The sequence below is a fragment of the Motacilla alba genome, chromosome 12 (assembly GCF_015832195.1).
Source record: "Motacilla alba alba isolate MOTALB_02 chromosome 12, Motacilla_alba_V1.0_pri, whole genome shotgun sequence".
Lineage (NCBI taxonomy): Eukaryota > Metazoa > Chordata > Aves > Passeriformes > Motacillidae > Motacilla > Motacilla alba.
Genome location: NC_052027.1, coordinates 17452573 through 17469039, shown reverse-complemented (window position 1 = coordinate 17469039; position 16467 = coordinate 17452573). Strand labels below are relative to the sequence as shown.

The 16467-nt window shown below is 37.0% G+C and overlaps 2 protein-coding genes across 4 annotated transcripts in view; one reads left to right on the top strand and one right to left on the bottom strand.

Moving 5' to 3' along the window:
• The window catches only part of LOC119705869 (centromere protein P), a 112484-nt gene that overhangs the window by 26258 nt on the left and 69759 nt on the right, over positions 1-16467 (top strand). The window lies entirely within an intron of this gene.
• On the bottom strand, positions 6903-14239 carry OMD (osteomodulin). 2 transcript variants are annotated; one of them, XM_038148683.1, is made up of 3 exons: positions 13909-14239; positions 9061-10016; positions 6903-8522 (listed from the first exon to the last, which is right to left on the bottom strand). In XM_038148683.1, exons 2-3 carry the CDS (start codon positions 9992-9994, stop codon positions 8203-8205), a joined length of 1254 nt encoding a protein of 417 aa, XP_038004611.1. In that variant the 5' UTR covers positions 9995-10016; positions 13909-14239; the 3' UTR covers positions 6903-8202. The 2 variants fall into 2 exon arrangements, with proteins under 2 accessions (XP_038004611.1, XP_038004610.1); XM_038148682.1 differs by lacking the exon at positions 13909-14239 and adding an exon at positions 12326-13121.

Sequence of the window (16467 nt, the reverse complement as noted above, 5' to 3'; positions counted from 1 at the left end):
GTAATCAAAGGATAACTATTCTAAGGGGGAAAAAACTGCTAAGTGTTGAAGCTGAAAGCAAGATATAAAATATTAAATATATTTTTATAGTTTTATGATAATTTATTTTTTAAATGCAGAAATCCTAGATTTCACAGCTACATAGAATGTCTTAGGAATAGCTTTATCTTTTCCTTATATATGACAACTTTAAAAACTGAGGGAAAACTACTAGATAAATGAGGCCTTGAAAATGTAGGAAGTCTTCATTCATGGAAACTTGTTTGTTTTGATCTGCAAGAGAAGAGGCTCTGAATTTTTAGACAACTTCAGGAACAGCTTCTGCACAAAACATGAAAAGTCTTTGTTCATCAGGGTCACAAGATTTTGGTTGTGTGCTTATCCCAAAAAGGTTGTCATGTGTGTACTCTGCAATAGAGGCACTTCTCAGGAGCTCATGAATAGTTGCTTACAAATACATTCAATGAGGGAGATGTTAAGTACTTCATTTGGTGATGTCATCAAGTAGCTCACAGTACCAAATAAAGTTGTAACCTTGTCCCATAGTTTGTCAGCATTGTCATGAAAGAAGAAAATACATCAGCAAATAATGTCAGGTAAAACCAGTTTTTATCTGAACATGTACCAGATGCTCAGATCAGCACAAGGATGGGGGTGGGACGGGTGACTGCAAACAAGGAAGGGGAGTATTGCTTCCTTCAACTGCTTTTTTCCTGCTCAGAGTGAATAGAAATAACCAAAATATCCAAACCATGGGAGATGAAATATGTAGTTCATATGTATTGGCATTAGGGGAGCTCACAGGAAACACCCTGGCAAGCAGGGAGTGCTTTCTAGGCACTGTAAGTGCTTGGAAATTGGATGTGTGTCTTTTGCTTAGACTCTGGTTACAAGGATCAATGTACTTGGAAGGTGGTTTCTTTTCTGGAAACCTAAGCCTACTGTGTTGTTAACTCATTGAGCTCCAGTTTTTGAAGAGGGTCTTGATAATGTGTCCATGGTGTGTTTTTTGATTTCCCTATGATGTCTTATTTGTACTCACTGATTTTCCCACAAAATACTTTCAGCTGTACTGACTGTTAGGCATTTTAAAAGGTTATTTTTCCTAATTTTGTTGACATGGAATCATGACTTAAATTTGAACAGTAGTCATTTCCCTGACATTTTGTAAGGATATAAAGTGTAGCTGAAGGTGTAAATGAACCACAAGACTTCTTTTCTAGTAGTGGATAGAACCCAAGCCAGATTAATGGGATTGGATTCTGGTCTCTGGATTCTGCTGTCAGGAAAACTTAGCTTTAGGTGAAAAGGGTTGCATACAGAATAGGTGTAAAATTTGTTCCCCAAGGTTTTCTTCTGTCATGACAACAAAGAATAGGAGAGAAAAAGTGAGAAGCTGGGTGAATGTGGATGGCAAAGGTAGGAAAAACATAGAGCAGTACAGAAATGAGGGTAACTATCCAAACTATATGTGTTGCTGACTAAATCTTCAGTATCTGGGGAAGAATCTAGTATTTAGTTTATATGTCAGTACAGAGGGGGGTAGACTTTGCGCAAGACAGGTTGTAAATGACTTCTCCAAGGTGTCTGTAGGAGTTACAGGAGGGCAGGGGCTGGCACTGCCTGTGTAAGGTCTTGTGGTTTTGCAATGGGAGGCAGAACACTGGAAAAAGAAAAATGGGGAGGAAAAACCACAGGACCTTACCTCTGGGGTGCAGGGGTGAGGTTGTGAGGCAGCACTAGGGGGAGTCCCATAAAGTTGCTATCAAGATATTCCTTATGAAATAAACCAAAGCGGAGATTCCTTTTAATCATTCAGGTTTGTTTTATGTTTAGACAGAGGGAAGTGTATTTTGTAGCTGCTTAAAGACCTTGGCTTTCATCTTGTGTAACAGTCTCTAAAAGATTATATTGGAAACTTCTGCCATTTCTGAGTTTTCCTGTTTATAAGTGTTCTTGAAAAGAAGTACTGTGGATTATTGCTCAGCTGACCTGTGCTTGTGGTGGATGCTGGGAATCCCTTACACAGAATGCTCAAAGTCAGTGCCTTCTCTTGGCCAGTCATCTGTGTAGGACAGAATGACATGAGGACAAATTAGGAAAGCCTTTAAAGATTTTTGGGTATTTATAGACCCGGGCACAATGCTGGATTTTCTTTTGTGTGTGATATTTCTGCTTCATGAGGTAACATGTTGGAGCTTCCTTGGCATAATTTGTGTGGAGTGTGATTTAAACACTTCACAATGTTGACCAGCTGTTATGGATTGGAGTAATTATAATAGAAAAGGTTTTATGGAGGAAAAGACAGTTATTGCACCAGCCTGATAGCATGTGCATAATAATCTGCAAACGGTGAGAGATTGACTGTTAATAGGGCAAAAGCATTAAGTGATGTTTGAACTGAACTTGATGGTTCTATTTTTATTTTCTCCTTTTGTAACCTAAAAGAAAGAACTTTTTGGAATGGTTCACTACACAAGTTTTTTTTCTAAAACACAAGCCTTTTCTTTGATATTTATGTGGTATTAATTCTAGTTTCTAAAACTACCTTTATGTCTTTGCTGCTGCATAAATGTATGATATGAAACTTCTGAGGCTCCTTCATTCTCTTCTGCTTTTTGTTAAGGTCCTGACAGAGGGTGTAAAAATAATTTTTAAGCTACTATAATGGCAGTAATGATGGTGGAGTTGCATTTATTCTGGGAACTAAAAGTATCACAGAGGGAGGAGGGAGCAATCTCCTGGTTTCTTTGCTGGTTTGAGAACTGAAGGTGGTGCTATAGAAGAGTCATTGTGTAAAGCAAAGTCAATTCCAACTCAGCACCCTTAAGGGATGGAGGAGGGTTCAGAGGTAGTATGAATGTAAAATAAATGTCATGTCCTAGAGAGAAAATATAGAACATTCTTCAAGATTCAGAATCACTAAAGAAGTACCTGAAATTAAATAGTTATGCATAAACACCTCCAGATTTTTATGAAAAGTTGCAACTGTTTCCAAGGCTCAGTGAATTAAATCAGTTTAGGTCACTGTTAGGGCCACCAGCTGCAAAATGAAGACAGCTGAAAAATGACCTAGTGATTGTATGAACATCCTTCCATATGTTTCTGATTTATAATCAGAATTTTTTAAGGCTGAAGACATTACCTTTATTTCTTCCATTTCTGGAAAAAAATCTTTTATCAGTTACTGTGTTATAAATTAATAAAGCACATTGCAAAAATTATGCATAATATTAAACAGGAATCAAACTATGGTTAACAAATACAAATGATAACCAGAGTAACAGTGCTGTCTATTTACCCAGACCTCTCTGTTGAACACATGTTCTCCTGAGCTTTGCTCTGTGACATCAGTTATATCCTGAAACAAAAGCCAACCTACTGCAATTTATTACAATTTCTTAGAATTCCTTCCAGAATTGGCATTACTTCCTTATGACAATACCATCATTTGTTGAGAGCTGTTACTATGTCCACAGGGACATTTGAGTCAGGGCTCCAAGAGTCATTTGCCTTATCCATATTTTACTTCAGTGTTCCAGGCATGTGTTCCTTTTGTTGTTCATAGCATCTGTTTTACTGTGTTCATGGCTCATCTTCACATTTATCTGTTTTCCTTGTGTTGTACTTGTAGAAGAGGGGAATTGTTGGGGTTTTTTTTCCTCTCTAGATGATGGATTAATGCAATGAATTACAACGTTGTGTTTCTATTTATTTTCCTTTCAAATTAATTAGGTTGTTAGAAATATAAATTTTGGGCAAAACAGTTAAAGCATTTAAAATGTTTGTATTTGTGGAATTCCGTAAGTTGCAATAGTGTATACGTAAATTGGCTTATAGCTGAATAGTTCATACTCTTGCAGCAGTACTGGAAAATGATAGTGAAGTCTCTTCAATGTGTACTTTTTTGGTTAAAAATATAGTATATTCCCCTTTCCTGCTTTTCAGGTAGGAAATGCCCATGCTTATAGCTCACAATGATCAGGTTGGGCAAAAAAGAAGGAAATGGATTTGTATTGTAAAAGTGGAATATGAATATGTTAAGCTAAGTCAGAAAATGTGAAATGTAAAATATCTGTTTTCTCTAAAGGAGCTTCTGTCCTCATCCACATAACTTTTATTATTGGAGTACTGAAGCAAAGTGTAAAAAATATTTATCAGGAAAAAGCAAAATGTATTCCCACTTTTTTTGGGCTAAAGAAAGAAATATAAACAGTTGGATTAAACTACTTTTATTTCTCTTTCTTTTGATTTTTATAATGACTTCTGGTGGTTAGCACTTTACCTGAATTGTTCATGGAGTTGCAGAGTTAAAATACAGACACAAAGCTTGATCTGGATTTTCTGACTGTGCTGTAAACAAACTCATTAAGCTATTTCATTGTTAGGTTTTGATGTTACTGATGAAATAAATAACATGTTTAGTTCTTAGTTTATGAACCTGTTTCCTCCTTTAAAAACACTGTATAGTTTGTAAGTAAGTACCAGAGCAAACACGAAGGAAGTAAGTTTTACACTGTCTCAAGGCAGTGGTAGTGAGGAGCAGTACCAGCATGTTACCATGGTTCAGGATAGTGACAACATAGAAATGGTGAGGAATTAATAATAAAGGTTTGTGTACAATGTCCTGTGTCCAGTAATGCCCATGAACAGATGCTTTGGGAAGACAGAGAATAGAGCAATGATGTATGATCCTTGTCTCTGTCCTGTCTTCAAATCCATTCTCCAGTTATTTTCAGCTCAGTACTTTTGTCCCTACTGTGTTTCCTTTAGCAACCTTTAATGGATCTCTTCCAAGGAACACAATTACTTGTCTGTGTCTTTTCTCAACACCATGTCTAAAATTGCTGCTGCACCCACTGTGTCCTCAGGTACGTGGGACACATGAGCTTCATTCGATGGCTCCTTCCCTTGTACTGGAGCAGGTCCCCAGGCCCTTGCTGTCACTGCAGCCCATAATTTTGTGGGTATCTTCTGTATCCCCCTCAGCCATCTCTTTGCTGAGCCCTAGTGCATTCCATGTTGTTGATACAGAAGCCAGTCCTTACCTTGGGTGACCTTGCTCTAATCCTTTTCCAATCATGCCCTGTGTAATTACACCAGCTACCTGAGGCTTTGGAAATCAATACTGCATTCAGCGTCTGGGTCAGCCACAGATTTATGGCAGTGTCTTGACGTCTCTTGTTTTCCATTTGGCTCTAGTTACTCCCTACATTTGAGTTTGCTTTTTGTGACTCCTGGGTGCTGAGCCAGTTTTCACTGAACACCTATTGCTACTGAAGCACTTCTGAGTCTTGCTCCCTGAGTGATGCTGGTGAGGTCATCCTTCATTAGTTTTAATGTGGAACTGAGATCATCATTTCCATGGGCATCACTTCTCATTTAACTGTGATGAGCTCCACTGGCTGTTTTAGCATCCTGAGGACTTTTGCAGCCATTCTCCAGCCACACTTAGCACTCATTGTTGGCATCTCACTTCTCAGCCTGGTTTGTCCATCTCTTGCTAGCATTTTAAAGGGAATAAATTTCAGCACAGGCCCTCTGCACAGTTCCCACCAGTGGGATTCCCTCCACAGCAAGAACTGACCATTTATTCTTAGGCTGTTTCTCGTACTTTGATTTTTGTTCATGATGTTGCCTTTTAATCTGTGGCAACTTAATTTCCTAAAAAGCCTTTAGGAATTTTTGTAGGCTGTTTGGACCAGGATCTCTCTTTTCCGTGTCCTCCATGATTCCCTCAGAGAACTCCAAGATACTTGGAAGGCAAAAAAATCATGACTTTTACAGACAGCATCCCCTGTGTTACCAGAGCAAATTTCACTCAGCTAGATATCCATTAATCCAGTACTTTATTATAATTCTCATTTTTCTAAGGCTAGCAAGTCTTTAGTTCTCTGTCCACTGTAAAAGCCTTTCTGGAATAAGTGTCCTATGTGCTACAGATTATATGATAATATTATTTGAAAGAAGGTGAATTATAATAATTCTGCTTGTAATACAAATTTCATATTCCACCTGAATGAGTCAAGTGTAATAAGACAGCTCTGAAGTTTCCAATAATTTCCAGTTTGACTTTGAGGAATGTATATAGCATCAATATTGTGATTTCTACTTTAGAACTAAAGCCAAGCTTTGTTTCATAAATGTCTTTAAAAAGCAGAAAGTTTGTGATAAAAGATGTAATATTCATACTATAGCAGAATAGTGTTCTTTTATTTTTAAAGCTGAGCAAGCCTTTCAAAAAAGCCTCTTATTTTAGATTTGCATTTTGTGCACCATTCACTTAAAATCTGAAATAGTTGAAAAGTTAATATACTACATGTATGTATTAATAAAGCAATAAAGGTACAGATATGTCTAAATTCTTGTATATAGTATACATAAATGATATTGAGTACTTAAGGAATGAATACATGTATGTGTCCCCTTTTCAGAAACCCAGAGGTGTTTGAGGGTGATAAACATTAATAATTTTTTTTTTAAAAGCAGACATTCTTTAGTGCTGTGAATTTGTGAGGTGACCATAAAATAGTTTGCTATGAATACTGGATCTTCTCAGAATGCAGATAAGAAAAAGGGGAAGGAGAGAGGACCACATTTCTCGAGTTAGTTGGCTGAAGATCCACAAATTAATAACAATAGAATAGATTTTGTACCTACAAATTCTTACAACCAATTGTCCTTAAAGTCTCTATATATTCCTAAAGTTTATATTCATAGCTTTACAATAAATCTTTCTCTTAAAAAGAAGCAATTAAGTATTTTCATTTTCTTAATACTTCAGTTGATACATCAGAAACCATAAATATTAATACGTGCCTAAAAAAAACCCCTCAAAAATTCTACGAGAAAAAATGAAAAAAAAAAAAAGAAAAAAAAAAGAAAAAAAAACCCTCAAAAATTCTATGAGAAAAAATGAAACCTGCCTAGCTTCTCAAATTCTAATAGAAATCTGATTACATTATACTTTAAGTGTAGGACAACTAAAAAGACTACATAATTTTATGCAAAGTTGGTAGTATGATGTATGGCTCTATCTAGCAAAGTTTCATTTTGGTGTTGAAAACAGGGATTTTTTTTTTCCTCACAGCTAGTAAAGCTCTATCAGGGAAAAAGTGCTGAAAAATAAAGAAGTGATAAAAAAGGCAATAAAGTGCTCTATATTGTTATCTTCCCCTGTAGTTATCTGGCTCTGTTTCTAGGCATAAGACATAATAAAAATTTGCATAGCTTAAAGTTTTCTTCAGGTTACTTAAAGCAGTGTTGATTGTACTTTGAAGCAGAATACAGCTAATTTGTATTAGCTGTGCAGAGGGATAAATTAATAGTTAAATTAATAGTTTAAAAAGCCTGCAATGCTTTTCTTTGTAACTGTCCTACTTGATGAATAATTCTAAATGCAAAGATTACATTACATTTCTATGTGCCTTCTAAAATAACATGGGCTGAAGCGTAGGGAAAATATAAATGCTAATGGTTCAGTTGTGTTAATGCACACGCTTTTCCCTAGATCCCAGCAGCTCAGTGAAAGATTGTTTATTGCCTGTGTTAGTAATTAGCTGAAATCTCCTTTGAAAGACTGTGATAGTTAAAGGACATCCAAAGAAGTGAATATTATAATACAGCTTGTCAGGACACTTGAAACGTAATATGAGGAAGGTTTGAAGTTCTGTGTTTGTGATGTCCTTGTCCAGTTTGATATTGGAAGAAGAAATATCTGTATTTCTGGGAGATGTGGAGGAACCTTGTGGAAGTATTTTGTAATCTCAATCTCTTGTCCTTTTCTCTAGTGCATCTCTGCTGCTGCTGTCAGCAGTAGGATGTAGAGCTGGATGGATTTTTGGCCTTAATCACTTGTTCCTGTTGAATTATGACACTGATTTATATTGTAGTCATTTTGCAATTGGGTCACTTTAGAACAGAATTTCAAGTCAATTTTTCACTTTGGCTGCTCACCGAAAGGTGAGCCCATCATCAACCCAGGTTATGTGCCAGAACTTTATCTAATGCTCAGGTGAGTGCTCTTTGTTCCTAGTGTTGTTTTTTACTACACCAGTAATATGACATTTACCTACTCTAAACTCCTATCTCCACTTTATAGATGCATCTTGGATATCCCAAACTGCTCAGTTGCTCAAGGATAGATATGAATAACCCAGACTAATGAGAAGTTTCCACATATACTTATTAACAATGATTACTTCAGTGATAATAAGGATGAAAATAGCTGTCTTCTGCTTCATGATCTTCTTCAGTTTCTTGATTGAGCGTTTCATGATTGTCTTCTGCTTCCTGGAATTCCTCTGGTGTTAGAAACCGCCGGAACACCGGTGTTCTGAGCTGGCCTGGCCTGCTGACAGTGACATTTTGCTCTCCATAATAAATGGTTCTGATGAGAGGGAAGCAGAAGAAGGCGTAGGAGCTGATGGGGCTTGTGAGCTTGTTCTGGTCCACCCGTATGTAGGTTAACTGCTTGATGTTCAGTGGGTCCAGAGTTGGACACATCACAGTAACATTGATATCTGTAAGGGAGTGAAAAATATAAATTAAAATGCAAAAGGCAGTTATGTTTTAGACCTATCGCAAATGTGAAACTTATGTTTTGAAATTTAAAATGGAAGATGTTTTTGTGGTGCACAGTAATATAACCCTTCTCTATGTTTTAAATCGGTTTTGTAACTGACAATGGTACCAGCTTGGGGACTTGCTAAATATAAGGTTGTGAGGTAAGGGATTTGTAATTACTGTTTTATGAGAATGAAATATTTTCATAATTCCTTTTCTCTGTATATTTTATCAGTTGCCAAATCAGAAGAAATGTTTTTAAAAATTTTTGCTGTTACATGAAAAACTGGTATCAACTTTTACAAAGAACTGTGAATTAGATGAAAGCTTCAAAAATTAAATCCTCTCTAATTTCAAATTGGTCTCAAATGACTGGGATGCAATATAAATACATCTTCAAAGAATATAGGATGATATTCTCCCACACTCCTCCCACAAGCAGTGCCAAAATCCACTCAGTTTATTGCTTTTTACAAAATTTAGCCATCAACCTACTTTCAATTTCGTTGTCTTCAATGTACAAATGCTGCAAACTTCTTGGAATATAGAACACTTGTTTCAATTTGTTATGTCCAAGATTAAGTTCCAGAAGGTTGGGTAGATTAAAGGTGTTGTGCGGAATGTCCTGCAGGTTATTGTGGGACATTCTTAGAGCAATGATGTGGGGAAGTCTGTGGAAATAGTTTTCTGGAATATGAGAAATGGAGTTATTTTCAAGAGAAAGATGCCGAAGTGACGGTGGCAGGTCAGGAGGCATTGTCTGTAATTTGTTGTTGCATAAGTTGAGCTGCATTAAATTTTTCATATTTGAGAAGGGTTTTTCTTTGAATACTGAGTCGTCAAGTAAGTTATTACAAAGGTCAAGCGTGGTCATGTTGGGCAATCCTTCCAATGCATTTGCAGGTAACCGGGAAATTTTATTGAAACCAAGGAGGAGTCTCTCTAGAGAGCTGGGCAGAGGGAATGGAAATTCTTCTAGTTCATTATGTTGTAAATGAAGTTGCACGAGATGGGAAAGTTTGGCAAAAACACCATGGTCAATCATATGGAACTTAATATTGTTGTAGCTGAGGTTAATTTCCCTTATGAAGGTGACATTAGTGAATGGTCCTGCAGGCACAGCTTCAATGTTGTTGTTTTGTAGATAAAGTTGTTGGACATGACTGGGGATGTTTGGTATTGTCTTGAGTTTTCGGTGATCACAGTACATGGATAAGGGAAAAGCTGGTGGACAAAAGCATTCCTTGGCACACTCAACTGGAAAAGGAAAACGAGGAACTTCAACTTGGGTGTTTGGGTTAAAATAATATGGAAGTTGATGATCTGGCTCCCCACCATATTCATCCTCAAAATCATAGTCTTCGTACTGACAAAAGACCAAAGCAGCCCAGAGGAGGTGGAGGATCAATAGGTGGCTCAGAATCCCCATATTTAAATTGATATGTTGTGACCTGTTGATGAGAAGAAACATTAAGTTTTAGATGGTTATAAAGTAAATAGCACAGAAGTTTTAAGGAGCAGCAATATCTAATGAAGTAAGTAGAATAATGACTTTTTTTGGCAACACTGTCTTGTGACATTACTAGGAAACCCAAGTTCTGATCTGTACCTTCCATGTAAAAAACAAACAAATTTACTGTCCTTGAGTACACAGAGGTTTTCTGGTCTGACTTCAGGCAAGGAACAGCTGTTCACCTGGTCTGTGCTTGGTACTGAAGGGTACCATAATAGGATTTTTTCTATAAAAAGAACATTGAAATAGATTACTTGGAAATATTGTATGTTATGTAAAGTAGACATTTATGCGGCTTTGCAAATTGTATGTTCTTCAGCATTTTGTGTTGTTTTTCTATTTTGCACAAAACATGACTGACTTAGTACTGTGTTAAGGATGATGTGATTTTTCTTTTCCCATCATTTATTTAAAGCCAGTGCAATTCAACCATTGTACACAGCACCTGGTATAAAATCTTTAGTGGTAAGTTTAGTTTGTAGTCTCCTTCTGCTTCTGTAATCATATGTTCTTTATAGATCTGAACTAATTTATCTTCCAAATACCCTTCTGAGATGAAATCCTAATGTTATGAAAGGCAAATAATTTTGCAGGTCAAATTTCTAATGCTCAAAGCCAGTCTGACCTTTTAGAGTACTTTATGCAGTCAAAGGAACAATGTTACTTGGCAGAATGAGAGTTGTGAATCATGTCAAGCTGTTCAATTTAAGCAGCAATGAGTCAAAATGTTACATTGCAAGTCAAACCACAGAAGTCATGGAAAAATTTGAGACTTTGCTCAGTATACCCTGAAGCAGAGAGAGAGTTATTCTCTTTTATTTTATATATATATATATATATATATATATATATATGTTTCATACCCAAGGGAATCTTTGTCAATATTTGTTTACTGAACACTCTCAGTAACAAAGGAGATGAGACAAGCAGTCATTTCTGGTGATTCCTAGTGGTGATTGCCTCATGGGTGATGTATTCTATGAACTGAACAGCACAGAGAGAATTCTAAGAAGAAAAGCAGTAACAAACTATTGGAATTTGCTGCATCCTTGCAATTGTGCTGTGTGCCATTGGCTGGGTGTCACCATGAGGCATTGGCTAACCTGCATATCTAACTTGGCATTTGAATGCAGTCCAGTTTCATAACTGATGAAAACCTTAAACCAGGTATGACTGGAGTCAGGAACTCCTCTCCAGGTAGGTTCTTTGCAAAGCCAGGGACTCCATATCCCTGCAGCACTGTGGGATCTCCGAGCTAATTAAGCAATTAGCAGAGACACAGAGCAGCCTTGCACCACAGTGCTGCATAAATGCATTGTGCTGGGTTGAGAAGGAATTGTGTGCTTCAGGAGGAATTCGCTGGTTTTCACATTTCAGGCAGTGTATATCAGAATATCTTCTAATCAGTCCAGTTGGTGTCTATCTAAAATCTGTTTCTATCTCCCACAACTACCTTCTGGTTTTGTGGAACATTTCCCCGTCTATTCCCCTTGCCTATTTCATGCTCTTTGTTTCCTTTTGATCCTCCCTCTTCAGTTGCAGTCTAGAACTTGAGCTTCACCTTCTGGTTCAATTCTCTCAGCACTTCTACTCCATGTTGCAAAACTTCTAATTAATAATTTTTGTTCTTGGTGCCACAGTTGTCCTTAGAAACCAGGAGGGACAACTCAGGTAAGTCTTCTCACTTTGAGGAATAACACCATTGTGGGATTGATCTACTTGCAATGTGGACAATGTGAAGAGAGCTCCCATCATGTCAGGTGAAATGACAAATAAGAAGTAATATGTACCAAAGTCTCGCACAGGTTTCATGGAGAGGGAGGATCTGGTTTTGGGGAGACATTTTGATACTTTGGCTGTAGCCGAGTATCTTACTGGCAGAATAGTAACTGTCCTGCCAGGCTTGCAGGTTGTCTCTCAGAGCACTGAGACACTGACACCTCTTTGTGAAATATTTCTAAGAATTTAACCAGCTTTAAAACACTCATGTCAGGTGAAACTTGATAACAGGAAATGCAGGTCAGAAATGCACACAATATGATAAAACACATAATTACAAGGTTGAAAAACAATAGAAAATCTTAGAAGCTTGATTCTTTACCATCTGTAATCAAGTCAGAGCTTAGTAACTGTACTTGCAAGTAGTTTACTCGCTGAAAGCTAAATATATATAACATGCATGAATCACTCTTCACTGAAAAATAACACAATTAGTTCATTTTATTCCTTTTTAGCAAGAAAACTTACTCTTTGGAGGTTTGAGAAGTTCAGGTTGTAGAGGGCAGCAAGTTCTTGTGCTGGTGAAATCATCTAAGACATAGCCTACCCCAGCTGGAGGAACAAAAGGTCTGTCTAAGCCATATTTTGTGGTAAGGAGCCTTGTGGGAAGGCAACACAAAATAACAGCCTTGTGGCCCCTCTTCTGATTTGCCAGTAAAATGTAAAAAACTGCTTTGTGCCACATCATCACTTGCTGTAGATGCTGTGTCATAAGGCTGTGAAGCAATTTCTCCTTTTGTTCAAATCCCTTCAATATAATTGGCAGGATTCTTTCAGTTACCAACTCCCATTTTAAAAAAAAAAAGAGAATAAGGCTTCAAAAATGATTACAGAGGTTATTAGCTCATTGTGCGGGTTCAGCTGCAGTGATTCAGTTCTGTGAAGGGTTTGTCCTCTGAGGATCAAGTTAAGAAACAGTAAAAAAATTAACCTTACCAAAATCAAAGGGAAGCATGTGCTGTAAATAAGCTCTTATAAACATCTTCCTTATTTTCCCCCCACAATGTCTATGTCCTGTCTCCTTCCTGCAAAGGATTTGTTCTATATAGTGCTGTTGGTGTGGTGGTGTTAAAGCTGAGCATTCACAGTAGCTTTCCAACGTCTTTTTTGCTAAGTTGCATAGAGAGAGCATAAATCTTGTGCAAAGGGTAATTAGGACATGAAACATAAATCATTTTACTCAAGAAAAGTATTATCTTAGGTTTTAAGAGGAATTAATGAAAGAAGGTACAGTTATCTGCCTTTGCTGCTGTATGATACTTAAATACCTGTGATATATGCAAAAAACTGAGGAAATGGAAATTTTTTTTTGTGAAGTGATTTAAGTGTATGATTTATCCAAAGCATTTAATTATGCTTTTGGCTTAGTAAAAGAATTCCTTTATTTCAAAATCTGTTCACAAGGAAGAATCTGATTCTTAAAAATTCGTCTTAAAAAGTGCCTTAGAAGTATCATAACTTTTTTTAAAATGCAGTGGTAAGTTTATGGCTTTTGTCTTTGAGCTTCATGAAGCTGATGATTTGCTCAGCCTTTTTAAGTTTCTTCTCTAATATTGAGGACAAGAATACATATAAGAAAATAATTCATATGTAATTCTAACATTCAGAAAAGCATCAGAAGTCATGACCAAAGTGATATTGTAGGAGTTGACAAAACTAGAAATAAACTAAAGCAGTCATGTATTTATGTAGGGAATGCAGAATACAAGGGAGAGGTTGAAAGAGAGGAATTAAAACTCTATAGTCCTTGATTAATGGTGCCACACATAGTTGAATAGCTCCATTGTATCACTAAATCAAAACCAGTAATTATTTTTTCTTAAATAATTAATAGAATACATACACAGTGAGAGATAAAAAAAGCCCCACCAAGTTTTTTATGACCAGTTAGTAAAATGTTACTGGCTTCTACAAAGTTTGGGTGTTTTTTAAGCACAAGACAAAGAACATGGCACATATTTTTGGAAGCTTTGTTCTAGTAACAGTTATAAGTAAAAGATACATAAAACTTATTTTATCCAAAGATAAAAATTAGAGTTCTAATTTCATACCTGATATTTTTGTATTGTTTTCTACTACTGATTGTGTCCCAAAGTCTCTTAAGCTCTTAGGAGATCTAAAATCTTGTGGTGAATTTAAAAATCCATGGTGGCAGGACAGAAGAGTCTGTCCTTTGAAAAATTGTGGTAAAGCTCTTGATTTGAAGCATATTGAGCTTCAGAGGCTGATGCAGCTCTAGCCATGGAATATATTAAGACTCAGTTCCTGTTTTGTGGCAAGAGCTGTTTTGGAGACAAACAAGTCTATACTTTGTGATCTTGGTCAAATTGTGTGGTTTGATCTTCATTTTCATTTGTGGTGTGGCAGGAATTTCCTTACAAGGCAGATAATGAGGGGATTAAATTTAGCATCCTTCATGTAAGACTTCTGGTTCCAAAGGCTGTAAAAAATTATTGGATTTCAGCGTGTTTTATTTTTTAGTTTTAAGAATGCTTTGGAAGGAATTATTGTTAATGTTGATTTGTAATTTTTTTTTTTGTCATTTTATTGATGCAGTTGTGATGCAAAGTGGGATGTATGGCAAACTAGAAGTCTGAGTTGGCTTCAAGCTGATTTATTTTCTTTAGCTAAACTTCAATGGATCCTTTTCATCAGTTAAAATCTTTGGACTTTCACCATCTCCATTAACTGTATTCAACTTATTAGACTTGTCAGCTTTTCCAATTTTGTTACCTGAGGACTGTGTTAGAAACATGATCTTAGTAGAATTGCAAAAGTCTGGCCCTGCTATCAGATGTCTGAAAAGGCCTCCAGTTCAAAATTTAAAAATCCTCAGTTGACAATTTTGAAGGAATTCTGTGGTTTAGATAAGAATTGGTGATGTTTGTTCCTGTGGCCCGTTAAAAAAGGGAGTGCATAGTCAGATATAACAAGGAGCTGTGAAGGCTGTAATTTGGTTCCTTGTGAAGCCTGTGGGTAGGAAACAGCTGTAGGCAATGTCACTGAGGCTGGGCTGCACTTCAGAGTCACATTGTAGGCACAGAAGCTCTTGGCATCCCAATTTTCAGGCCTTAACTGGCAGCCCAGCACTGCTGTCAGCAGTCACCTGCAGCCTCTGGGAATTCCATGGATTATCTGCAAAGGTGCTTCTTAGCTGTGCTTGTCTTCAGCAGAGCTGATTGAACACCGGAGCTCCAGTGGCTGCTGGATTTATTTATCCTGTGCCAGAACTCCTCTGAAAAGTCACTGACTGCAGTGTAGAGCCCAGCAAACTGAGATGCTGAAGGTCTTGTTCTTGCAGAGCCTCCAGCCCAGCCCGAGCCCTCCCGGGCTTTGGTGGTGTTCTGCTCTTCATGGAGTAGAAATTCCAGGAGAGTGTCCCTGTGGGAACGTGTGTTTTTAAAGGTTATGGAAAAGGGGCCATCAAGTCATATCAACAGAACTGAGACAAGGCCTAATCTGTTTAAAAAAGCAAAGGAAGACAGAGCTGTGCCCTGTGTGGTGCTTTCTGTTGCCTCTGACCTGAACCTTGTTGTGTGGTCCCTATTTATTTCCCATTTAGTAGGTGGTATTATGAGATCCAAACTCTGGCGATCCACATCTTGTGCAGCCTGTTTTCAGTGTTTTGCTTTGTTTTGCTAAGAGCTCCTGGGAAGAACATGTTGAGCAACTGAAAACAGTTGAGCTTATTGACCTTGTAGCATGGGAATTAATTATAATCTCATAGGAAATTATTGAGTAACTTCTACTAGTGAACAGCGATACGCTGAATTTTTAGGGCTGAATTCACTAGAAGCATCTATGCATCTAGAAGCAATACATAAGGAAGCTCTGATCTCATTAGATGATTGGTTACACTTGTGCATGAATGTGTGCAAGGAGCAATTGCTACTGCAAAAGCAAAGTATGGAGTTTCCTGACATGTTCAATTTTATAATATGTGAGGGTTTTTGTATGACAATATCAGTTTATGGTAGTGGATAGTTGGCTTTGAAGGACTGACAGAAGAGGAGGGATGTAACATTTTTCTGAATATATTGCTGTGTTAGAAATCTTAGAAGGATTTAATAGTATATTGGGAGAGGTTATGGCTTTTTTTAATAGATGGATTTTACTTTCTACAGAAGAGGCATCTAAATAGGGTTGTAGTGTACTCATGTTTCTACTAACACAGTAACACGTAGTCATAAACAATTTACACTGGAATAATAACACAAGTTGAAAATTGATGTAAGCAATATTATCTGTAGCAAATAGTGTCTGGTTGCTCTAAAATACTCTGAGCTGTATGAAATTATAAATCTCTGCTGAGGAGAGTCACTGTTGTCAGCTGACACTTGTGTTTTTAGTAGTTGAGTAGCTTGTTTAATAAATATGCTTTGTGTTATACTCTGTATTTTTATACAGCCTGCTTTGGTTGTTCCAAGATGACTTTGGGCTGTGTTTTCCTCCCATGTGGAGTTCTGGGAATAGTTGTCTGGTTTTGCAACCACTGTTTACTGGTGCAGGTATATTCATTTTTTTGAGGCAGTATTAGCAGTTGGACCTCAAACTTTAACAGAGTCTTTAGTTTGCCTGATTTGTGTCTTATATAAAATTATGTAAATGAT

What these genes read in the sequence shown, in the direction of transcription:
- OMD (XM_038148683.1), bottom strand. Translation starts at nt 9,994, where the DNA reads ATGGGGATTCTGAGCCACCTATTGATCCTCCACCTCCTCTGGGCTGCT. An exon ending in TGAAGACAACGAAATTGAAA is followed by an intron (nt 8,523 to 9,060) that starts GTAGGTTGATGG and finishes ACTCCCTTACAG; the next exon opens with ATATCAATGTTACTGTGATG.